General features: G+C 44.4%; 1 protein-coding gene across 2 annotated transcripts in view; it reads left to right on the forward strand.

Annotated features, from left to right (window-relative positions):
- GRIN2B (glutamate ionotropic receptor NMDA type subunit 2B) overlaps positions 1-25,154 on the forward strand; it is a 401,782-nt gene that overhangs the window by 218,718 nt on the left and 157,910 nt on the right. For both annotated transcript variants that reach the window (XM_047743465.1, XM_047743466.1), the window contains one exon: positions 6,433-7,031. In XM_047743465.1, coding sequence (XP_047599421.1) covers positions 6,433-7,031 — 599 coding nt within the window. The remainder of the gene's footprint in view (positions 1-6,432; positions 7,032-25,154) is intronic.

The raw sequence follows: 25,154 nt of genomic DNA on the forward strand, positions 1-25,154 counted from the left end.
AAGAACTGAATTTAGAAGAACAGGATTTTCTTTACTCATATACTAGAAGGAGGGACTAGAAGGAAAATCAGATTTATTTAATCTGATTCTATATTAATGTTCTAGCAGGATCCTAATCCCTATGATGTTATGAAGTGCTCAGATTATAATAATGTGAAAGACTTTGTGATACTAGAAAAACATAATCTCAGTGGGAAAGCCAACAAAGATAAAGTAGATTTGAGGATTATCTGGTTGCAACATCAGTTACTACATTTTAAAATTCAACAGACATCTACTGTGGCCCCATTTCAGGTACTGAATTGTGGCAGCAAACAGTGATCCCTGGCCTGGTGTTTACACTCTAGTTGGGAAGAGGCAGTAAGTTCATAATAAACATATCAAACTACTCATATAGTCTGTCAGATGGTGATAAATGCTAAGGCAAAAAGAAAAAGTGGAGCAGGATAAGGGGGTCAAGCAGGTGTTGGTATTCCCTTGTAGGGTCAGGATTGGGCTTTATTGAGAACTTGAGGTTTTAGCAAAGACTTGAAACAGGTGTGTGTGAATACCTGGAGAGCTGGAAGAAGAGGGTTCCAGGCAGAGAAAATAGCTAGAGGTCTGGAGCAGGACTGTGTATGTTCAAGAGAGGTCCGAGTGCCTAGACGGAGTGAGAGAACCATTGGTAGGGTGGGACCCATGGCACAGTGGCAGTCCAAATCAAGGGTGTTGGCTTTTTCTTTTTTAGTGGATTGGGAAGCCATTGAGGGTTTGAGGCAGAGAATACCATCTTATGATTTAAGTTTTGAAAGGATTGTCCTGCTTCTTTGTTGAGCATGGTCTGTAGGAGGTTGGAGGGCAAAGGCCAGGAGACAAGTTGGCAGGTTCTTACAGTGACTGGCTGAAGGATGATGGTGGTTCTGATGGAGCTGGTGAAAATCGGTGGTGTTCTAGATACATTTTGAAGGTCAGCAGTCAAGGTTGGTTGATTGGATATAGGGTTCCAGAGAAAGAGAGGAGTTGGAACTGGAGGGATTGACTTGCTTTAACAGAAATGGGAAAGGCGGAGTCCAATCTTGGAAATGTTGGCCATGTTTCTAAGATACCCAAGTGGGCATGCAGGATAGGTAGTCTGATACATAAGTTGAAGTTTTGGAGAAAGAAGTGTGAGAGGAATTGGCATATAAATAGGGTTTCAATCAGGAGATTGGATGAGATCTCTGAGGAGGTGAATGTTGATAGAAACAACCTGAGGCCCAAGGATTAACCCTGGGGGACTCAGCTTTAGAAGGTCAGGAAGAAGAGGAGGAACCAGCAAAGGAGTCAGAGGACTAGCAGCCAGTAAGCTAGGAGGAAGGCCAAGAGACCATGAAGCCCTGGAAACCAAGGAAAGAAAGCCTAGCTAGGAGCCAAGTGATCAGCCATGTCAAATGTTCCTCATAGATAAGGATGAGTGCAGGAGTGCTGGCAACACTGACTCCATCTTTGGCCCCATGCCTTGTGCCCAGGTGGTACCACTTGAGATAACTAATAGAGGCTCCCTTCTGGTGTACAGGTGTTGCCACTTGAGATAACTGGTAGGGATCTTCTGGTGCACAGATGAGAGCCCCACTTTAGATAATTACCCTATGACCTCACCTCCATGCTCCTCACTCCACAAAAGCTGGAAATTGAGGTCTGGAGAGGGATGGAAAAGAGCTGTGGAGCATTGGGGATCATCCATCTACCCAGTCCTCGTAAATTGCTCTGATCAAAATTCTGGGTAAAGGGCATGAAATGGTTTGCTTTGTTTTTTTTTTGGCATTAATGCGTCTTCTCAGTCTGGAGGGTACCTCAGTGACCCTAGCAGTGATTGCAGGTGGACATTGGAGTTGGCAGTATCAAGTTCACCTCTCCTTCGTTCGACAGGAGGAGTTTTAGTGAAGTTGAAAGTGAAAGTGAAAGTCTGGTTGGAGTTAGCGGAATAGAGAATGGGAGAGGAGGAATTGGAGGAAGTGAGTAAAGAAGATGTTTTCAAGAAATTTGTGGTGGAGGAGTAAGGAAGAGGCCACTAGTATTTTCTGCCTGTCTGCCTGGCTCCACGGGGGAGCCCCTCACATTTTATAAAAGCATGGTTTATATATATGTAACTATTCATAGCTGATTTCTGTGAGGTCAGCATGTGTCATCAGCACAGAAATTTGGAAGCAGATGAGACCATCAGTTATTTCGGTAATCTCCACCCAATAAAGGAACCTTCTTTTTAAATATTAATTCAAAACCACTTTTTTTTTCATATGCCACCTAGGAATCCAGAGATGAATAAGGCACAGCCCCTGCTCTTGAGAAACATGTTTTCATGTTTCATATAGGGCGGGCTATATGCTTCCTATGTGATAAATATTAGGATAGAGGCACATGCAAACTATTGTGAAAGTACAGGGCAAAGATCTAACTTACCTGGGGGAAGTTCAGAAAGAGGATACAAATGAAAAGCTGACACTTGAACTAGACCTTAAAGGCAAGCATGACATTTTCCAGGCAGAGTGCTGAAGAGCATCTCTTTATCAAATAATAATCCAACTCCCGTTTGAATGCTTATAGCAACAGAGAGCTCACTACTTAGAGTTTCATTCTATTCTAAATAGCTATAATTTTTGTGTACCTGTTTCTTCTGTTGAACCAAATAGTGATGTTTAATATTCCTACTCATTAGTTCCAGTTTTCTCTGCTGGAACTAATGGGCAGAGACTTGTCTTTCTAACATAGAGGTCATTTCTGTGTTTGAAAATAGATGTTATGTTTTCTTTTAAAGCCACTTCTTTTCTGTTTTGAATAAAGGGAACTGAATAGTCTCATGTTGGGTTCCCAAGGAAGTGGACCCTGAGACCAAGGTGAGCACACAGGAAATTATTAGGGAGTGCTCTTGAGATCATCACCGTGAAAAGGGAAGATCGGGCAGGAGCAGGTTGAGGGAGAAGGAAAGATGTGATGTCTTAATGGAGGCTCCCACCAGCCCTGTTGGGAAGTTCTGAGAATGGACTGATCCTTCGGAGGTGTCTAGAGTCAGGGCAAGAGGACAAGGTCTTTATACTCCCTGACCAGCAGTAATTCAGGGCAATTTATCCTGGAAACGGGGGGGGGGGGGGGGGGGGGGGGGCGTGACTTTGGGCAAGGTGGTTCTCTCCAGCTGATGCTATTTTCAAAGTGGTCTGACAGCTACAATGTATCGCCAGGAGCATTAGCAGCAGCTGCGGTGGTTTATCCCTTATTTTGGAAGTGGGTCTGTAGGGGATCTGGGGGATGGAGAAGAGAAATCTTACATGCTGCTAACTCTGTTTTGGAGACCGAGAGCAGAATGAAAAAGGGCTTGTTTTTGTTTCTTATTAGCAAATAAATACCATGAACATCTAAGCGATGAGGATTCAACCTAATGGTTCTAGACTGATGGGGTCTACTGTGCAATTGTGTCTTCCCTGTGTTAATTATATCTGTTTTGGTGGCCCTTTTTACATGAATGCTTTATGGATGCTCGTGAGGCAAGGTGAAGAAGTACATGCATGCAGTAGAGGTGCCTGGGAATCATTAGGAGATAAAAATGTAAGTGGGGGAAGCGTAGTGAGCTTCCAACTGAATTATATCCCTGTCCTTCATCCTGGAAGATGACAGTTCTTGTGATCGCAATGCAGGTTGGGTGCCTGCAAAGACTGGTGTGTGACCACCAGTCCTTTCCACTCTGTGCACACGTGAAGATTGTTCTTTGATTTGTGGCTTCAGCCATAATTTGCAGAGCCTGTCACTGCCTGCGACTTAGAGTTCGCCCAAAGCTTTGTTGAAAAAGAGCTGTCCCATTCCCCGCTGCTGTATACCAGATTGATGTGTCAACTAAATTAATAACACTGGCTGGTCATTATACCGCAAAACACTTGCCCAAGCTGTAACTCTGTCTCTTGATTTCTGTTTGGCTTCATTAACCTTTTCTTGGTGCCACAGACAAAATGGGCATGTAAGGTATCCTTTATTTAATGAAGGATTGACGAGATAAAAAGTTGAAGGGGGCATTGGTGGGAGAGAGGAGTCAGAAAGGATGATGGAGGATGATAGAATTAGGTGAGAAGAGGTTATGGTGGGGATGAGCTGGAGCCATATTAGTTTTTCTCTTCTTACTTTCACCTTATTGGATTTCTTCACATAGTAGCTGGCTATTTCTTTAGGAGCTCATTTAAAATTGCGAGAGAGTTTTAAGACTAAGAGAGAAGAGGGTAAGTTCGGTATACACTAGATTCGTTTTTTGTTTTCATTAGCATGGGCTCATTTACTATGGACCCTCATGGATTATCTCTCAGGGCTATCTCTCCCTGTGTATTTGAACCAGCTGTCCTCTTCCAATAGATGGAGAATTGTGGGTATTCAAGAACCTCTTTGTGATAAGATATTTCCCTTATCATAGAATGGGTTGAATTCCTTTGTTTACGATTGGAATGCTGTCACCCTTAGCCTGTACATTTTAAGGTATATTTGGAAACTTTTGTCATTTTGTTATATCCACTAGGTTTTGTGAAAACCCAAGTGGAAAAAGGGAATCCTCAAGTGAAACGTTGTTTGGAAGTAACAGGAAAACAAATAGCTTTTTCTCTAAAGCCTTTCTGAGTGGGTGGTTCTGTCACAGACCTTCCTTTCCTTCTGTGGTTCTCTGTAGACCCATGACAAGTCTTGGAATAATTAAACTTTGTTGTCCTGGAATCCCAGTATAATCCTACAACCTAAGGACAAAGTCACCATTACCTGAAGAATAGTACTTGTGTTGTGGTAGGAGACCAGGGCAGGTGTGTCAGGGGGCAGGGGCTGGTCACAGTTTGGAATAAGTTCACACGAAGTCCATATTTTATTCTGAATGGATTCCCACTCCTCCCACCGTTCTTCCTGCCATATCTGCTCTACTTCTCTGAATTCTCCCTGACGTGTGTTTAAGCCAGAGGAGGGAGCTAGGATAAGCACCATCTTACCCCTAGCAGAAAGAATTGCCCTCAAACGATTAAGCATCTCCTGTTTCCTTCTGAATTGCCTGTGGGGAATATGAAAAAGTTCAAGCCACATGAAGCAATCATAGCTCTGCAGAGCGAAGGGGCTGGCAGGTTTCATTGCCGAATCAGGGTCTGTGGATAGCAGCTGGATATTTCCCAATCGGTATTTTTTTCAATAGTGGGTGCCCCCCAAGCACTCAACAATTTCTCAGTTGTACAAGAATATGTTCCTGAACGAAGAAATCACTGTATAATTTTGCTTAAAAGCCTCGTCTCTTGTGACTGTACTGTGAAGCTCTAGTCTGGGGGGATCGAAAAGAACTGCCCCTTTTAGACACAATTTTGTTCTCCTGGATTGTTATAAAATGGGGATGAACCATCAGATAAAAGATAGGGGCACTGACAAGAAAAGAGATGCCATTACCCAGGAGGAAGTCGGGGGAAATGGATTGAGAAAGAAGGCCAAGGCCAAGAGGGTCTTCATCTGTGGTTGCAGATTCTTCTAACTGGAAGGCAGAGCTAAAATGCAGGGCTTGACATCTCAGAACAGCAGGTGAAATATGGCCTAAAATGGGAGAAATTTAAAATGGCTTCTCCCTCAAAAGGAGGGAGAAAACCTACACATACTCAGAGCTGACAGAAGGCTATGTGTATAATACACAGGTCAGACTGAGACCTGTGGTGTTCGACAGGTAGGAGGAAGAATAATCATCTGTGTGCAGCTCTAAACTCTTATCATACATGAGCTTGAATCCAAGTCCTTTTAACCTGTAGCTTAGGTACACAGTCTGCACCTTCCTCTAACTTGTGTATCTCCTTATCACGGTGGAAGACGAAAAACTCAATGTGCTATTAATCCAACAGTTATTTCTTTATAGAAAATACACTGGCCAAACTTTCTTCTCCCTGATATCCATACCAGAGTACCGCCTACCTACCAGGTCAGTGTGCTTATACCACCTCCATCTGTAGGTTTCAGGGTAGATGGATGGCCTTCCCATTTATTCACTCTGAGTGATAAACTTCCATGGTTGTGATCAGTTCAGAAGGTTCAAAAAATGAAAAGCATGTGTAACCCTAGAGCTCATTTGACAGTGAAACCTGACCCGAACTGATGTGAGGCCATTTAGAGTCTTTATCCCCCTTAATGCGACTCTTTACATGTCTTGCAATAGAAATATTAACATATGTGATTGTAGGAAGCTCCTCTGTGCCCCAGGGATTTCAGACAACACGGATGTAGACCTGTGTTGATTCTCCCCCTAGAGTCTAGAAGGTGGTTTTAGGAAGAAAGGTATTAGAAATGTTTGCAATTCAAGCATCGCATTTTAAAAGGTGTGTGAAAAAGTAAAAAATGAACATAAACCTTTGTACCCAGTTGATTCAGACTCTCCCTTACCATCTTTGTTGTTTTTTTTTTTTTTTTTTTTTTACCTTTTTACTATTCTAGGATGAATCTTCCATGTTCTTCCAGTTTGGCCCATCAATTGAACAGCAAGCTTCTGTAATGCTCAACATCATGGAAGAGTATGACTGGTACATCTTTTCTATCGTCACCACCTACTTCCCTGGCTACCAGGACTTTGTAAACAAGATTCGCAGCACCATCGAGAACAGCTTCGTGGGCTGGGAGTTAGAGGAGGTCCTCCTGCTGGACATGTCCCTGGATGATGGAGATTCCAAGATCCAGAATCAGCTCAAGAAACTTCAAAGCCCCATCATTCTTCTTTATTGCACTAAGGAAGAAGCCACCTACATCTTTGAAGTTGCTAACTCCGTAGGGCTGACTGGCTACGGCTACACATGGATTGTGCCTAGTCTGGTGGCAGGGGACACGGACACAGTGCCCTCAGAGTTCCCCACCGGGCTCATCTCTGTGTCCTATGATGAATGGGACTATGGCCTCCCTGCCAGAGTGAGGGATGGAATTGCCATAATCACCACCGCTGCTTCCGACATGCTGTCTGAACACAGCTTCATCCCTGAGCCCAAGAGCAGTTGTTACAACACCCACGAGAAGAGAATCTACCAATCCAACATGCTGAATCGGTGAGTGAGGGACCCAAGGCGTCCTGATGGCAGAGGGTCGGGGGAGGGCCTTCAGGACTGGGTGTGGAGGTTCAGAAGCACTGGGAAGAGCAATTCAAGACATCAGAGGGTGAAGCCGGCCACTGAGATGGCAGGTCTTAGTGATGGTGGGAGTGCTTCAGGTCCAAAGCTTGCTGTGCTGGGTTCCTGTTCTAAGAAATACTCAACAGTTCCCGCTTCTTGATCATTTCCTCCACACTAGGTGTTACTCAAGGGTTTTGTAGGTTTGACCTCATTTAACCCTCAAAGCAACATTCTATTAGGGGCTTAAGAGTTGTTTCCACTTTATGATCCAAGAAAATAAGGATCATGGGTGTGAACGGTCCATAGTTGGTCTCCAAGGAAGAGGCTCAGTCTTGCATACTTCACCGCCATGGAAGACACAGTGGGCATTGACATGAGGGAGGACCTACTGGTCCCTTTACTTAGGACCGCTGCTATACTGGGAGGGAATGGACAATAGGTTACGTGGGTCCGGAGGCATATGAAGAGGATCCTTCCCTTGGCTTTTGTCTCCTTCGTTTCCTTCTGCCTTTTAAGTGTAAGTGTGAGAGTGCTGCTGTGGAAGCAGCTTCTGTGGTTGCTCTTAGTCTGATTTCTAAGTAAGAAGGGGACATGGGTGGAGTTCCGCTCCCCTCACCTCCCCTCCGAATCCAGCCATGACTCCCAGGTATCCTCTTGCGGGTGTTATGTGACTGTGTAGGACAGAAGATTCTCTATGAGGCTTCTGTGGTTCTGTGATTTGTAGAAAACCACCATACACAAACGCTGTAAAAACTCAGATAATGCAGAAGACTACAAAGGAGGAGGAGAAGAGAAAAATGGCCTCAAAGCCAGCGAACCAGAGGTAGTCATTGTGGAAATAATTAGAGAACATCTTTCCAGCTATTCTCTGATGCGTGTGTACCTATATGCATATAAATCTATAATTTTACATAAATGGAAACATGACTATAATAACCTGACTTTCTTTGACTCTACAATATGTTTTGGGCCTCCATTTTAAATTCTTCCTGAATCATATCTGACAAATAGAAAACTATGCAGAAAGCACATTACTCTGGTACCATCCAGCTTAAATAAAATATCAAAGCATCCTCTGGGGAGGTTGAAACACAATTAGTGGAGGCTGAAGGTGTACCTACTTATACTTGTTTAACCTCTGGGAGGGAGTTGGAGTAAAGCCTCTCAGCAACTCTTAATTCAGAGTTGCAACTAAAGCTTCCTTTTTTTTTTTTTTTAAAGGTTTATTTTAGAGAGAATGAGTGAGCGTGAGTGAGTGGGGGAGGGACAGAGGGAGAGAGAGACTCTTTAAACAGACGCCCCGCCCAGCGCAGAGCCAGACAAAGGCCTTGATTCCCAGGACCCTGAGATCCTGACCTGCGTCAAAACCAAGAGCGGGACACCACCCATGCGCCCCTCACCCCAGAGCTCCTTTTAATGTAGCTCTCTCTGTGATCCAATCCTAATATTATCCCATCTTGAACTCTGCTTTTTGCCATGACAGTTATTACTACGTTCTTGGTTTCTTCCTCCCTCTCTAGTCATTCTGTCTCAAAGTCCTTGGCATGCTCTTCTTCCTTTAGACCTCTCTTAAATATTGGCATAAAACTCAGGGTTTTGTCCTAGATCCCCCTCTTTGTCCTAGACCCCTCCATTGCCAGGGCTATAACTGATATTTGTGAATTGACTTCTGGCTGAAACCTCTCCTTTGAGCCCCAGTCTGTATCACCAACTATGAGGAGGTAGGCTCTTCTGGATGCCACAGGGCCTTAGAACACACCATATCCGAAGCTGAACTGCTTTCTCTTCCATTCCCCTCCCTCTTCCAGGCAGATCTATACTACCTGTAAAGGCTACATCCTATTACCCAGTGGCCTCAAGTAAAAATTGCCCAGGTGTCCTTACTTTCACTGCCCTCCCCTCCCCCAGTCTCTTAGGAGACCATCTCCTGCTGCCATTTCCTATGGATTCCCTCTGGAGTGCTCTCACCGGCTACATTCCCAGGCCGTGTTCCTGGTTGGCTCTTCTTACCAGTATTGCTGCAGGGCCTCGTCAATATCTTACGGCTCCCGGTCCTGCATCCTTCCAATCTACATCACAGCCAGAGTGATCAAAGATGAAAATGTGATTTCATCACTCTCCTGCTTTGCCTTTCAGTGGCTTTTCGTTGGTTCTGTAATGAAGTCCCATCTCCTTAATGTGGTTTATAAAGTCTTCCACTGCATAGTCCAGCCTGTCTTTCCAAAACTGTGTCCTGCTACAGTCTCCCTCGGACACTGTATCCTTGCGATACTGAACCTGCTTTAGTTCTTTGAAAATACCATGTTCTTTCTCACTTCTAGCTCTTTTCCCTGCCTTGAATATATTCCCCAGGAACCCCTTCCCACCAGTAGGTAAATGCTGATGCTCCTTCACCTGCCTCCTTTCCATTCTTCAGGCTTCAGTCCCAGCCTCACTTCCACTGAGGAAGCTGTTCCAGACCCTGGACTAACAGGACTCTGTTATGTGCTTTTGCCACATCTTCTGCTTTCCTAGTAAAGCCACTTTTGAGATGGCTGTCATTCTGTGCTGTGTTATGGCTTGTCCCTGCAAGTTCTGGGGAAGCAGTGACCTCTCTGTCCTACTTATTTCCATGCCCCCCCCCCCCTAGTGCCCCATGTGACAAAAGGAAGAAAGACACCTGGAGTGAATGAGTGACCTCCAAGATGCTGAACTGCCCAGTGCATTTACCTCCCCTGCAGGGTTTTTCTTGTTCTGCTGCTCTTTGCAAGATAGTAGAGATTTCCTTGGAAAAACTTACTGTTTATTTGATTCTGTACCTTCAGGTTTTCTCCCATGGTCTTTAGTGTTAAGTTAAAATCTGATGCCAGTTACTCTGCCAAATAGTAGTTCATTAAAACCAATACTAACAATGAAGACTCTCTAGACCAAAATGTCTGCCAGACGATGCGAGGAAATGAAATGAGTGTTAACTTCAAGTCCATCAGTTTTGGTCCAGGAATACCTGCTTTTATCCTAAAACTTTGTCCAGGTAAACTGTCAACCTGTAGATATTCTCATTTGCCAGTTGGCTTACTTTCTGTTAGAATGCAAGTGTTCCCTCTGAAGCCTGGTCTCTGACCACTCCACCTTTAAAATCGCAGTTGGTTCTGACTTTTGTGATCCTGTCTCAGGTCACTCCTCAGATGTTGTCATCAAGACGGCAACAAGTACCCACAGCCATCTTTGCCAGCGCAGCAGTCCTAAAAAGAACAGGGATTACTCAGTCCAGATGATTCATAAATTCCTTGAGTAGCAGGATAGAGCTGAGAGTCCAGGGTAGAGCCGAGAGTCCACCTTGATTTCCCACGTGGACTGTGTAAGAAGTGTCTTCAGATGCATCAAAACACTTTTCCATGAAGGGCTTTCCTCTGTGAACTTTCCCTTCTGCCCCAGTTCCCTGATATTATTTTGTTGGGGGCGGGGGTTGGTTCCTGTGTCTGTCTCCAGACTTCTCCTCTTGGCCCTGTCTGCTGTCTCCATAACTTATCCCTCACGCACCCGCATTTGTTCCTTCCCTTCTCTCAAGTGTGGCTCCTCAGGGCTCTTGAATCCAATCTCTAGCCTCTCTTGAGAATATTTTAATATCCTTTTCTATCAAGGCCCAGAAAGGATTGGGGTTGACTAACAGGGACTGTAAGGAGCTAGCCTCAAAGTCTGAGCTATTACCGTGTGGCACAGCACGCGGAATCATCAGTGGAATTCAATTAGGCACACTCAGTCCCAGCTCCTCTTACTTATCGTGGTCTGAAAGCCGTCTCCTCCCCCACCTTCCTCCCCCTTCAAGAGCTCTGGTCCCACTAGGGTCACTCTTTTAAATAACAAACCAAGCAGCCACACCATTTAGCCACAGCAGGAGATCTTTGCAAATAAAATTGTTGCAAATGGTTGGTTGTTTTATGAGGATGACTTTTTCTTTGGCTTGCTGCTTTTTGCAACAGCAGTGGGAAGAAACCTCCTTAGGGGGTATCCGGGACTGACCCAGCCCTGGGTGACACCAGAAATATAGAGTCAGGAAGTGGTTTCTCCTCTTCCCTTCTGAAAAACCAGGAACATTACCTGGCCCTGTCCTCTCTGGAAGCTTTGTAAGGGGGAGGTAAAGCTCCCATTTATGGCCAAATATGCCAAATTATGCCTTTCTTTCTGGGTAAGGAAGGTTCCTAAATCTAGACTTAGGGAACAGGGATTGGTGACTCCCTGTTATTGCTGAATCCCAAAGAGAGACACACATTTGAAGTAATTCATCTGTTAGTTACCAAAGGAGGGGTGTTTGTTTGTTTCTTTTAATGACACATAGGTATTCTCAAAGAGGATTCTTGAAATAAACATTATATATCAAGGTATCAGTCCACATTCCCCAATGATAACTTCTTAGCTCCTTGAAGCTTGGCCAGCCAGATATGGTTTTGGTGACTATTTCCAGATAGGCTCTAGGTTGCTGGACAAGGCTGGCAAGGTTTCAAGAAAAATATAGAGATCTAGTTAAATTGGAATTTTAGGTCAACAGTAGCTAATTCTGTTAGCACAAATCTGTCCCCAATATTGCATGGGGACATACTGATACTAAAAGATAACTTGTTCATCTGAAATTCAGATTTAACAGGGCTCCTGTTTTGTTTTGTTTTTGTTAAATGTGACAACCCTATTTTGTACGCAAATAAGGATTAATTTTCTGTTGGAACTTTGTAGCATTCATTTATGCCTTATTAGTAAATGTGGTCCCATGCCCCATACTGTTGCCCAAGACATGCTGAGATAGAGTTGTTTTCCAACTGGGAACTTTATTTGATTGAAGGAGTTGAATAATTTCTTCTGTCGTGTGTTCTCTAAGTGAAGGATCTTCTTAGTTCCTAAGAAAATTCCTAATGTTTTGATACCAGATGATCTGAAAGTGTTTAGAAAGTGATTAGGCCCATCATCTAAGCCTGTCTTTATTCCCCTGAGCTAGAGAACAACTGTTAGCTATTAGTAGGCACGCGTCTATATTTTTCCTTTATTGCTTCCTCAGGGGAGTAGGTAATGGTTATTTTCCTTTTCTATGTGCGCTCCAGTACTCTGCTGGTCTATTTCTGTCGCTCAGGTGGTGGCACACTGGCCGTTGACCTCCAGGCTCGCTGTCTGCCCTGAGCACCTGCCCAGTGCTCCCAACTTTTAGAAAAAGCAGGTGCTCTTTGAGATGGCTGGATCTCAACAGCACAAACCTCTTATGAATCTTGCCGAATTATTCCCTCTGACGTGCTCCAGTGTTCCTGCTCAACATTTGTTTTGTAGCCATAAAGGTTGCTATCTAAAAGGCCAGAATCCTCCTCCTGGCCGAGGAGAGCCGAGGACAGCTGGTATGAAGAGCTGTTAAGCTCTTCCTAGAAGAACTGTGAGAACTCCATGCTCCTCTAACCTTGAGGCAGGCTCCCTAACCTCAGACCCATTGTAGTAGCTGGATTGTTCCCAGGGGATGCCCACTTGACTCTCTTGGCCTGAAAAGTGCTGATAGGTTAAGAAATAAATGAGGATTTGAGTCCATTCATTTTCAGACCCCCACGGGCAAGATCTGCTTGGTCATTACCCATCTTTTCGTTAGTAAATGTTCACAGAGGGCCACGCATAGGCAGATTTCTGGGAAGGCAAATACGTATTGTACATTCACTTAATGTAATCTACCTGTGATTAGCCAAAAGGTTCCGTGAAGGCATAGTTATCAATGGATTATTGAGCATGATGGCCCTTCACCTGATTAAAGAAATCCTCTGGAGTCTAAGGAAAGCTACATTTTCATATGAAATCCCTAGTACAGCAGGACACACCCGTGTGTGTAGAGAGAGATGTTGTCTGCTCAGTGGTGTAGGAGATACAAATTGGGGGAACAAATAACTCGGGAATTTCATAACCGTCCTGAAAGATCTGTTCAGTGCTTTCATTGTCCTTGGAAAAATGACTCCATTGAGGGTTACTCAGATTCTTGTGTTTTCTTCTCATCTTCCGCATTTTCCTACCGGATGTGTGGTCATTTCAGCAAGTAATCTTAGCTTCCTTCCCTTCAATTCAAATCTGGGAAGAGCATTCATGAATGTTTAGCACCGAGACCCCTCTGTGATTCTTTCCACAATAACTACCTAATTCTCTGGCTGACTTGTACAATTTAAAATGCACCCGTGACATCGTTGGTGTTTCTTTCCTGTTTCTTCTTTTCCATTTTCCTCCTCCTCCTCTTCCTCCCTGCTCTTCTACTTCTTCTTCCTTCTTAAAAAACAAACACAGTGGTGCTATTTTCAGTTGGAGGAAAGGGCAGGAGATAAAGAAGGAGTGAACGGGAAAAGACTTCCATCTCATGGGGGGACAAGTTTGAGGTGGGAGGCAATACACACATTGTGCTGGGAGCGAAAACACAGGTGGTCCCTTGTCTGTGGGAAGGAACAGAATGGTCTCGAAGAGGATGGAAGCGAGAGCAGAGTATGGCTGTGGCTGCCAGTGGAGAACAGCACATTCTGCCTCAGGAAGGACACGAGCCTTGGTGGCAATGGTGAGGGTTAAGAAAAGAGTCATAAGGTCTGTGCTGAGAAGCAGCCAGCCTGCGGAGGTTGGGAAGTCCATTGTTGGTTGTATTTCTGACTCCATACGGTATACCAGGCATCAAGCAGTCACCGAAGATGATCCTTGCAAAAGTCCTGACCCATGCACAGATCTCTGGGAGATGTTCTTGATCGCTCTCTTAGCAGGACAACTTGGATGCTCCCCTCCCAAGAACTCATTACCCCCATCTCTTGCTTCATTGCTCTTGGTAGTCCTCACCTGACCTGCTGTGTACATTTTATTCTTAAGTATTTTTGTTGTCTTCCTCCTCTTAGTTGAATTCAGACTTCGCGAGAACAGGCTTTTTTTTTTTTAAACCTCTGTGTTCCCAGCACAGTGCCTGATGGCACTTGATAAATATTTGGCAGATAAAAGCATGAATGAAGATGGGAATCACTGCCCCATTTTGTTTTTGAGACTTGAGGTACAGGGCCACCCAGCTTAGGCGGTGCCTCAGGTTTCAGCCCCTCACTCTGCTGTGCATTAGCCAAACTTAAAGGATACCCCCATCCCTGAAAATCAAAAATCAGAAGAGTCTTTGGCTGAGGGTCTAACCCAACACTGTCAATACATGTATTCTCAGGGAATAGACGGTGGGAGGATGAGTGATGGTACAAATGTGGGGTCAGAGTCTCAGGGTGGTTACTGAGCTGTTAGAGGTGGGTAGGGGGTTGGGGGCATCACCCAGGTGTCCTGATGGAAGGAGTGGCACTCTCCAGAGAGTGTGCACCCTGCTTGACTGTGTCCTCAACAGGGCTGGCCGGCAGCCGGGCCTGTCCTGTTAACCTTTGCCCTGGGCTGGTCATAGCTCCATGATTCTTGTTCCCTTGGTTCTTACTCAGATAAGGGTGCAAATTCACAGTTAATGGGAATTGAAGCTGGCGTTATTTAGGGATTGAGTGGGAGTCCTGCCTCCATCTGCTCTCTCTTCCCACCAGAGAATAAAGGCTGGCTGGGTGGAGGTAAGGTGGGAGGCAAGTTGCCAGAAAGCTCAAGCACTGTCATTTATGGTTACAGACATGGGCTGGAAGTCTGACTGAAGGCTGGACTGCAGCCGGCCGAGGTCAGCCTCCTATGAGCATCTGGAGAGCAGAGAGAGTTCCATGGCTTTTGCCTCTACGTATGACCTCACCCATCTCAAACACATAACGGGTTGAGGCTTTCTCTCACCTCTCTCCAGCGGAGCTGTTAGGAATACATAGGCGGCTCTCTCCTGGAAAGAGTTCTCCGGGGCCGGATGTGGCTGATGAGGATTTGGGAGGAGTGGGCTGGTCAGCGTGACTGCCGGTCAGCAGACGGCAGGGTCTGAGCCTGCCCTGCAGACAGGGCCGGGGGGAGAAGCCCAGAGCCGGCTAGCAGTGGGCGCTGGGTGCAGAAGAACCTTCCCTCCACTCTCTCAGGGTTTTATCGGTGGCTCCTTCTCTTCCGGGAGGGCCTGGCGGGGTTAGCCTGCCCAGACTGGCCCCAGTCCCCAAGCTGGGCCGGCTGGTCACACATGAAGGAGCTGCTGCTGACAGATTAGAGCTCCCCGCTGCTGAAATCTGTTCCCCCTTGTCCGGCTTCCAGCAGCAGCAGCCGGCCGGGGGCTGCCTGCTGCCTCCCTCACTGCCCGGGCTTTTCTCTCTTCCTCATTCATCACTGCTTCACTCCACCCCACCAACACCTTTCTTTCCTCGTTTCCATTTCTTTCTTGCTGGGGTTGTTCTGTTCATTGATCTTTAGCTGTCCCTCGCTTCTCACCTGCTTTCATTTAAAAGCCTTCGTGTCTTTCCTGCCTTTTGCTTCCGGTGTTCCCAGATGACCATACATAGAATTCTTGCGTGCACGTATATATATTCACGCGGGAGTGTGTTTCACATTCACAGAGCACATATTTACATGTGTCCATTTGTGTCTGTCCGTTACAGTCTTGTGTTAAAAGAGCTAGATAGAAACACTTTTTTATATTAAATTCTCCCATTCTTCTATTAAATTCTCCCATTCTTCTTTTCCACAGAGATTGTTTAGTTGATCACCTGAGAAGGCTTGTCTGTGGGCCAGACGTTGGGAGGGATCCTTTCACACGGCTTGCCTGGAGTTAGTTCTGTGAATATTGACTAGCTCTTTCCTTCCAGTCTTAATTCCATTTTCAATGTCACGATGAGTGTAAGAACGGTTGCTATTTCTAGCACATTCACTGTTTGGGCAAAGGAGGTAGACTCAGGAGTCGAGTGGTTCTACATACTTCTAAGAAACCCATAAAGGTTGTCTTTTTCAAAGAACAGATTTTCTCCTGACAACACAACAGAAAAAGCCATGGAAACCATACTGTGACACTATTATAGTCATGCAAAACAGTCCTTTTCACAGTTCCCTGGGAGAGACTACAGAAGGAGTCCAGACGAGGCTTATGTGTCAGAACACATTCAGTGTTTGACATCAGGGCTGATGATCACAGACCTCAAGCTCACAATCCTGCTAATAATGAGGATGATAAAAATGACCATTTTCAGACAGAGCATCTTCATATATGTAATCTCATTGAATCATCACTATGAACCCATGAAGGCTTCTTGGATCTGCTGTGTAGATTACCTGGGGATATCAACAGAGAAAACTCAGATACTCACTCTTCATTTTCCCAGTGGCATGTCCAGATACTCTCACCCACCTTTTCCCCCCTTCCTTGAACCACAGTTATTGGGGACTTTAGGCAAAAAAAAAAAGGCACAGTAGAATGTCATTATAATGTAGTTTATCATTACATAGATTTTAATGGGTCAGATTCATCTCATTATTGACTAGAGAAAAAGCCACACGTGTGTATGTGTATGTATGTATGTGTGTGTGATAGACTATGACTTAAAATCGTGATCCCACAGGCTGCCCAGGGTCATTATTCTCATTGTTCTGTTAGCACACTGCACGTGTGTTCATACAGACTTACCCCCTGTTACCTGGGAGAGCACAGGTGATATATGTAACACCCTGATATATCTAGGGCATAACCCAGAACCATGCAGAAAGCAGCAAAGGGTTTTGGACCCTAAATCACTGGTACAAATTCTTGTCCTAAAGGAAATGTGGTTTATTTTAATTAGAGTTCATTTACTCTAATTTTATATGTACCCTTAAGAAGCTTGTGGGGTAGTTATGTTAGCTATGGCCTGCAGGGTGAGTATCCCAGTTTAAACAGGATATGTAAACATATATACGCAACTAATGAATCACTGAACGCTACATCAAAATCTAATGTTGTACTATATGTTGGCTAACTCAACATTAAAAAAAAAAAAGGGGTACATCAACATAATTAGGCGGTCTGTCCAGAGCTGATATGGTAGCTACATGATTGTCAGGACCCAGATTCCTGCTAGCTTTCTCTTTTTCCCTTTATAGGATCTGGCCTTCATCCCCATGCCCGTACCACTGCCAAACTCCAGTTTCAAGCAGCAGGTGAAAGTTAGGAAGAAGGACGATCTCATCTAAGGAGGTTACCCAGAAGTCCCATACTTTGCTTAGAGCTCATGGTCAGAAATCAGTTAGTGATCATGGCTAGCTGCAAGGGAAGCGGACAAATTCAGGTTTTAACCTGGGCAGTAAGAGACCCAGTTAAAAATCAGATGGTCAGGGACCTATCTTTGGTAGGTGACCTGTCATATTGGAGATACTTGCTTATCTGATTTCCCAGATCTTACAGCTTAGAAACGATGAACATGATGGGAATCAGGCAGGGCAACTGACAGCATTAAGAAAGAACTCACAGGGGCGCCTGAGTGGCTCAGTGGGTTAAAGCCTCTGCCTTCGGCTCAGGTCATGATCCCAGGGTCCTGGGATCGAGCCCCGCATCATGCTCTCTGCTCGGCAGGGAGCCTGTTTCCCTTCCCCTCTCTCTCTGCCTGCCTCTCTGCCTACTTGTGATCTCTGAGTGTCAAATAAATAAATAAAATCTTAAAAAAAAAAAAAAAGAACTCACAGAATGGCGAAGTGCTTAAAATATTAGAAAAACCAAGCAGGAGACCTTGAAAGGAGCCCCTGTCTAAGAGCATCTGGGGCAAACTGCCCTATACTCCCCAGGAAGCATATGCCCCCTTTAAAACATCCCTGTGGAAAGAATAGCCTAGTCATTGTTAGGTCATTATTAAGAGCTTAAATTATATTGATTATCTTTGGTTTAAGAAGTCAGAGAACTCCGTAATATCTTTCTAAAATTTTCCATTTAAAAGGCTTCCTATAATCAAGAAAAAGCTTGGTACTTAGAAATACTAAGCTTCAGCAATTTAGAAAATTTACTTTAAAAAAGGTTATTGAGTGAGTACTATGAGCCAAGTGCTGTATAAGGCCTCATTTAATCTTAAAAGTACTGTACGGAGGCATTATTACTTCCATTTTTCAGAGAAAGGAACTGAGATCCTGAAAGGTTAAGTCACTTGCCTACTTTACTTGGGTTTCAGACCCAAGTCTTTATGGATTTCAGGTGTACTTTGCCCCATGTTGTCCATCTGAGGGTCCATTCTGAGGGCCGTCTCGCTGCTGAGCAGAGTCAGTTAGGACTGGGACACACGTGAACACATTGTTAACCTGAGGCACAGGGTGGTTTTGTTTCCTTTCTTGGCCTCTGTGGAATTCCTGTCCTAATGTCAGGATAAATCTAGAATTAGTTTCCTTTCTTGGCCTCTGTGGAATTCCTGTCCTAACATCAGGATAAATCCAGAATCAATCCAAAAACAGCAGCCAGTGTCCACACACTAGGGATGTCCCAGTCTGAGCCCTTTTTCTCTCCCTGTCCCGAAGCATGTCACGGGTCTGTTTACCAGCCTTGCTGTGATCTTGCTCCTGCCTGCCTTTTCTGATTGGAAAGGATGATATAAGGATGATATATATATATATATATATATTTTTTTTTTTTTTCTTCTTCTTCTTCCCGTATATTCCAAAGTCCTTTAGGCCCTTTCTGGGACAACAAGAACTTGTAGTCTTTGTGGACCTGAGAGTCCTTAGAATGGAAGCAGGAGCAGGCTTTCTGTTCTAAAATCTGCAGAAACTCCTGGAGGTGACAGACCCATTGGAAATCCTGTCAAGGACGTGTAATAAAACAAAACAAGACCTTGGCCTCTGTCATGATTTACAAATGTCCTCTAGGGTCACTATTCATTTTTGACAGGTGGGATAAGTTCAGATTTGTTTAAAGCTGAAACTTGGCCGGCGATTGGAGAAAAGTACAAATGATCCTATCAGAAGTGAAAGAAACGTGATGCCTGGGGGCCACTCCTCTGTCCCTCACACTGTTACGTCTACTGATGACTGACTTAGTGACACGTTTGCTATGAATGTGCTGAACCCTTTGTGAGATGGTGGGTATACAGACAATATGCACCCTCCATTTCATTGGCCCTGTAAGGAATGGGGCATCCAGAGAAAGTTCTTTTAATTAGCTGACCAGGGCCTATTTTCCTTATAATATAACATGACTTGCCTAAGAGGCTAACAGAACAAGCCTAAGAAATGAAGATCAGAATTTCTGAATATTGCGGTTAAAAGTATCAGGATTTTCCCAGTACCTCTGGACACCAGGCCATCAAGGATCCCTTCCGATAGAGAACAAGATAATGGAGTTAAGGAGGAGAAAAGAACCATTTTAATAGAGCAGATTCTAGTGTAATTCTTTGATCTTATAGTCACAAATGATTAGCCACCTGCAAGCTCAAAACCTGCAAAGGAGAGTCTTTTGAAATATATACCAGAGTCCCCTTCCCCACAGGTACCCACACGCACTTTGAGTGCTGGCTCACCTACAAGTTTAAAAATAGGAGCCCCCGAGTTGCCATGACTCCCAGTGCTACTGAGCAGGCTTCCTCTCCCGTGGATGTGCTTGAACTTCAGAATACCAGTTAGCCAGGGTCTGGCTCAGAGCGGCCTCTAGCGGTTCCATCCTCAGGGAAGTGCTTCCTTCCTGGGTCATGCAGCCCAGGCCCCCGAATTAACCCACACGAGACAAGTTGAACACTTGTGTGTTCTGAAACATCCTCCCTGTGGTCAGCTCCTTGCAGAAATTTTCTCTTCAGCGACAAGTGACAAACCAGTTGGCACCTCCCGTGTGCTCAGAACTGTGGGGTGCGGTCCAGGCCTTCAGTGTCTTGTAGGGGAACCAAGATCTGCATCCCACACATGCTCAGCAGCAGCAGGGAAGCTGGTGGGAGAGGTAGTGATGACAAATGAGGTAATTCAAATAAAGTATGTTTGCTCTGATCATCAGGAGTTAACATTTTCCTTTTTCAGCTGAAGGAGCCTTCTGAACAAGCTCCGGGGTGTGTTAATGTGCTGACTTGCTCCCGTGCTGTCTTCAGTTCCCTGTGTTTTGAGTTCCCTGTGTCAGTGCATCTCAGTCCTCACCTTGTGGGGTTAGAATTTCCTGGGGAGCTTTAAGAAACTGTACAGATCTTAAGGGCCCACCCTGCAAAATTCCGATTTAGTTGGATGGGAAGGCAGTAGAGGCCCTGGGAATGACCATCTATTAAGAGCTCCTAAGTTGATTCTAAATGGCAGCCGGGGTTGCGAATGGCTGTTCTCAACTTCATGGTCCTTTTTGTGGCCCCAGTGACCAGGATGGGGTGAAAGGCAGTGACAGTTTTGCATAAATTTGAACTAGGCGCTAATAAAAGCATCCTTTCTTTCATTCTTTCCTGATGAACAGTCTAAAAATTGGGATTCCCTATTAGTGCTGTGAAATTCAAGTTCTGGGAAGGGTAGAGGATTTGGACATCTCATCAGTGATGATCCCCTTGCAGGTAGCCCATGATTTCCTGATATGGTTTTTGGTCCTTTGGCTAATGCCCCATGTGTCTATTTTATGCAGAGAGGCAAGTTACCGCCAGTAAAGCTAGCAGCATGAGTGTCAATCAAATCTGACTTTAAATGGTGTTCCAGTTCTTCTGTACATCATTTGATTACAAACCCCAAAGAAACAGAACTTTAAATCTTCAAATTTGATGTCTGCTGGTCTTGAGAAATTTATGCTTTGCTAAATTTTGGAGTGTACAAGTGGTTTTCAAATGAAAGTTATTAGCACTAGAAAATGATGTTCTTTGTATTACTATGCTGTTATTCCATTTAATGGAATTGCTCCCTAAAGTGCCACAGAATGAAATCAAAGGGAAAACAATTTAGAATGAGGAAGACACAGGATGAGGGTCAAGGTGAGAAAGGAAATGGTGGGCCACCCCAATCTCTCCACCCTTCCCCGGAGCTGGGGACAGCCCTCCTTCACGGGGACCAATTGAATTGACCTTGATAATGGTCTGGCCGGGGGTTGCAGGTGGTCTCATAATGAGTGGCATTGTTGGGATTTTGACTGCTGTGAACAAGCAAGAGAGGGAGGCCATGGTATAGCTTTGGAATTGTATTAAGGAAAGACGTAATTTTGTATAACAGAACAATGCCATCTGTCTGACTAAAGACTTTGCACAGCATAGGAGACTTTATGTTTGTCCAAAGAAAGAAGAGAAATATCCCCTATTGTTGTTAAAGCCCTTTGTGATTTGTAAGAGAACCATGACTGTCTCTAGACACAGTCACCAAGTAGGTGATGGTTAGGTGACTGTTCTCATTGCCTTTAACCCCTGGCTTCTACCCACCTAGCCATCTCTCCCACATTTATCACGAAGGTACCTGGCTGAACAGATGGCGTTTTGCATCCTGTCCTTAAGGCCATCAGACTTGGATTTCCTTGAACGAGCAGGAGGGAATGAGTCCCAAACACTTGTTCTTCCCTGAGCTCCAGATTCCAGATCTGAACTGTTTTGTGGAGTTTTCTGTCCTCTTTTCACCAATAGCATAACATGAGGGAGGAATGAAAGACTTATTAAGAAACATTTATTAATTGCTCCAAAGTGCATTTTCCCTCTTTGGGTCTCAACCAGGAACGTCTACTCAAGGTTAAATTGAAAATGTCTCAGGCAGGCAGTCAAATCTTTATTTTGTATATGTCCAATGACTGGTACCATAAGTAGGATTATGTGTGTAGTAGTTTGTTTCCAGGCATATAGAGGATTTTCCAGATTTCCTAGCAGGGGCACACCAGACCATACTGGGTTTTGCATCGGAGGTGAAGGGTGGATGGAAGGAGTTAGCACTATTACACTGCAGTCCTCAGAAAGTTCTGGAGCTGTGAATCTTAGTGCCTGGGTGCCACGGACATTCTTAGCTCCCTTCTCTTTACAGGGATTTCTTTTCCCTTCCTGGCATTGTTTCCATCTTGCCTCAAGTGACATCAACTTCATTTCATCCCAGCTGTTTGGTGTAGTCTTAAGAACTCGGCAGCATGGAGAAGAGGAGAAGGGTCACGGTGTTTAATCTCCCCAGAGGACCTCACTGTGCTGCCCACCATGCTTCTGTGTTAAGTCAGAGGGGTGACCTAGAAAATCCATGTATCCCCTGGAGGAGCCAAGGGGACAGCCCAGAGTTGAGTGGTTGCCTGGTGGGGGTTCCCCCCCACTTTTCTGTGGGAGATGATAGTTCATATCTCAGTGTTGTCAGGAAGACTGAGATAGTATTTCTTCTTCCATTGCAAAGGTAAAATTGTAAAGTGGGAAAAGAGAAAGCAAGTGCAGCATTTGATTCAGCCTTTGAAATCTTTTGGGTCCTGTGTAAAGGACACACATGCTAAGTCCGTCAGCCCTGGCAGTGACACGTGCTTCACATTGTGAGCTTACCTGCGCCCCCCCCCCCCCCAATGCCTGTCTCTTCCATTCCTTCTGAGCCCTGGGAAAGGATACTACTTCTCCACACTTGGTTGTACCAGCTGTCGAATCAGTCACTCTGGTTATTAGTAAGCAGCAGGGAAATGTGTCTATAAAAAAAAAAGCAATTGACAGGAGACAGAAAGAAGGAACAGGACCTATCTGAGGGGAAGGAGACACTTCAGAAGAGCAGGGCGTGATCCTAGAATGCCTAGGTGCTGGGGACCCTGGTCAGAGCCCCAGAACATGCGGGGGAGGGAGGGTCCACCCTGACAGAGGGAAGATGCTATGGAAGGAGGAGCAGTGTTACAGGAGGATAGTGGTCTGCCTAACATAGCATTGTACTTTGATAAGAAAATGAAAACCCTGCTTTTGTGAATTTAATTCAGGGCTAAAGAGGGGTGTGTGCTCAAAAAATTTCTCCAGTATATTGGGGTTTCCTTTACCAAGGAGGAAGAACAAGGGCCTGATCAGACTTCAATTCCAAAAGTATGACAAAAACTCCACTAAGTGTCCTCCAGGAAGGGGATGGCTGGCAGTTGCATTGGATGATGAAAAGCCCATCACCTGGGCATCTGTGTGTTTTGTTTTGTTTTGTTTTTGTTTTGTTTTGTTGGATGGAGACATTGTCATTGAAGACCTGAAAGTGCCTAGCATAGACTTTCTTAAATCAAGATGGGGATGAGGAAGAAGTTGTAGCCCATGAATTACTGAATTACATAGCTTTTAGTATGCTGTAAATAATGAAGAATTGGATATCCAGAGCAGAAGGCTCACTTTTCCATAAATCTCTGATGGTTCCTTTTTATACATTGGATGGACTGTATATTCCCTAGCAAGCCATAAGACTCTTGAATATCTGGTCCAACATTCATGATTGGGCTTATCTGCATTCCTCTTCCATCTCTACACTGTGCCTCAACATACACTGCTTGGGATCCAGCAACTTTCAATGACTGGACCACATGACTGCCTATTCTCTAAATGTGACCAGTTTTTTACTACTTCCTATATCTGCATGATTTGTTCTCACTAACCCATGTTCTCACTAACATTCCTCTTTGAGTTCCCCTGGTGAATACATGAATGTCCTTTAAGATCTGACCCAAGTGTCGTCTTCTCATCATGATGCCTTCTTTAACAATTCTAGGCAGAATTAGTCATTCCTTTCTTTGCACTCCAAAAGCCCAGTGTCCATACCTCTATTATAACACTTAGAGGTGCAAAGCAGTTCAAATTAAAAGTATGTCTGGGAGTGTCTAAGGTTGGGAATGTCTTTTGTAGCTACCCTAGGACTCCTTGTACAGAAGACTCATACATGTTTTATTGAATGAAAATGTGAATGAATCAATAAAGATGGAAGGCAGGGCTTATGCATGGGGAGAGAAAGAGTGAATATTCATTTTAAAAATTAAGTATGCTATCCTTCATGTGTGAAGGGGAGTTTTCTGATTCATTGGCAGAAAAACATGGGCTCTGAACTAGTTTTCAACCTCTGCTTTATGTGCAGAGAGGGGTCATGTGGTCTTTTGCCCTATCCTATAATCAGTGACATACTTGGACATGATTCTTTCCTGCCCTTTGCTCCTTTTCTATATGCCATCAGTCAAACTCCAGTAACTCCTGCATGGCCTCTAAGTTATGTCAGTCTTTTCTTGGCTTCCATAGTCACTGTCCTCATTGACTTGTGCCTGGATTCTTAGAACAAGCTGCTCCATGTCCATTTCACATCACACAAATTATTTTACCCACTATCAGATTTATAATTTTCAAATATCATTTGGATCATTTTGCTCATATGATTAAGAACCTGTGCGGACTTCTCTTAGCCAAATTGAAATTTAGCATGGCAGTCCTCCTCCCTGGATAGCAAATTACTGATTTCAAAACCTGATCTCATATTAACTTTCCAAAAAGCATGACTTTTCTAGGCAAAACCTTCTCTTTCCCATCCAGACAACGTAGTCCATATAGTGGAGGAGATAATCTGCGGGGAGGCAGGAGAACATGGTTCTGTTCCCAGCTTTGCTACTAATTAGCTGTGTTACAAGTCATTTTGCCTTTATAGACTATGGTTCTCTCGTTTGTAAAATAAGGTCTTAGGAGAGGTGCTTGCTTGGAAAGAATTCGGAAGAGTTGAGCCCTATGTATGTTCCCTGTGATTCTCCAGTCCTTTGATTCTTTGATTTTATGAGGTATTAAACTTCTGTGTTTCCCTCCAACCTTATGATCAACGAAGTAGCTTGAATAGGTTTTGAATCCAGAACCTTGGCTACATCCCCGGCACACTGTTCTCCATCAGCTAACTGCCATAGGATGGGAATGGAGGGTAAGGGCCTCTGTTTTAGCCTGCCTTTTGCATAGATCCACAAAATACTGGGAGCAGTCCTTTTTCAGATTAGTTTTAGTATTTTGTTGAGCCAAGCTTTTGATTCACTTGATAAAGAAAAATAAATGGGCCAGATTTGATTTTCTTTGATTGAAAAGATTTATTTTCTCTTCTTCCTGCCTCAGCAGACACTAGCCTGCATGTATTCACAGTCTAGTTACCCAATTCTAGGCTGTCTGAGTTCCTTGAATCTGCCTCTTCCTCTTCTCAGGCCTAATTTTTGGTAGAGCATTTACGTTTTAGGAAACCCGCCTAAGGATGAATGAGGTCAAGGTCAGGATATGGGCCTCAAACCACTTCTTGTCAGCTTTTCTTATTTGATAGGGTTCTATTAATGGAATTGTTCCTGTGCCAGAGTTGAATTTTTGT

Source organism: Lutra lutra, chromosome 8 (genome assembly GCF_902655055.1).
Source record: "Lutra lutra chromosome 8, mLutLut1.2, whole genome shotgun sequence".
Classification (NCBI taxonomy): domain Eukaryota; kingdom Metazoa; phylum Chordata; class Mammalia; order Carnivora; family Mustelidae; genus Lutra; species Lutra lutra.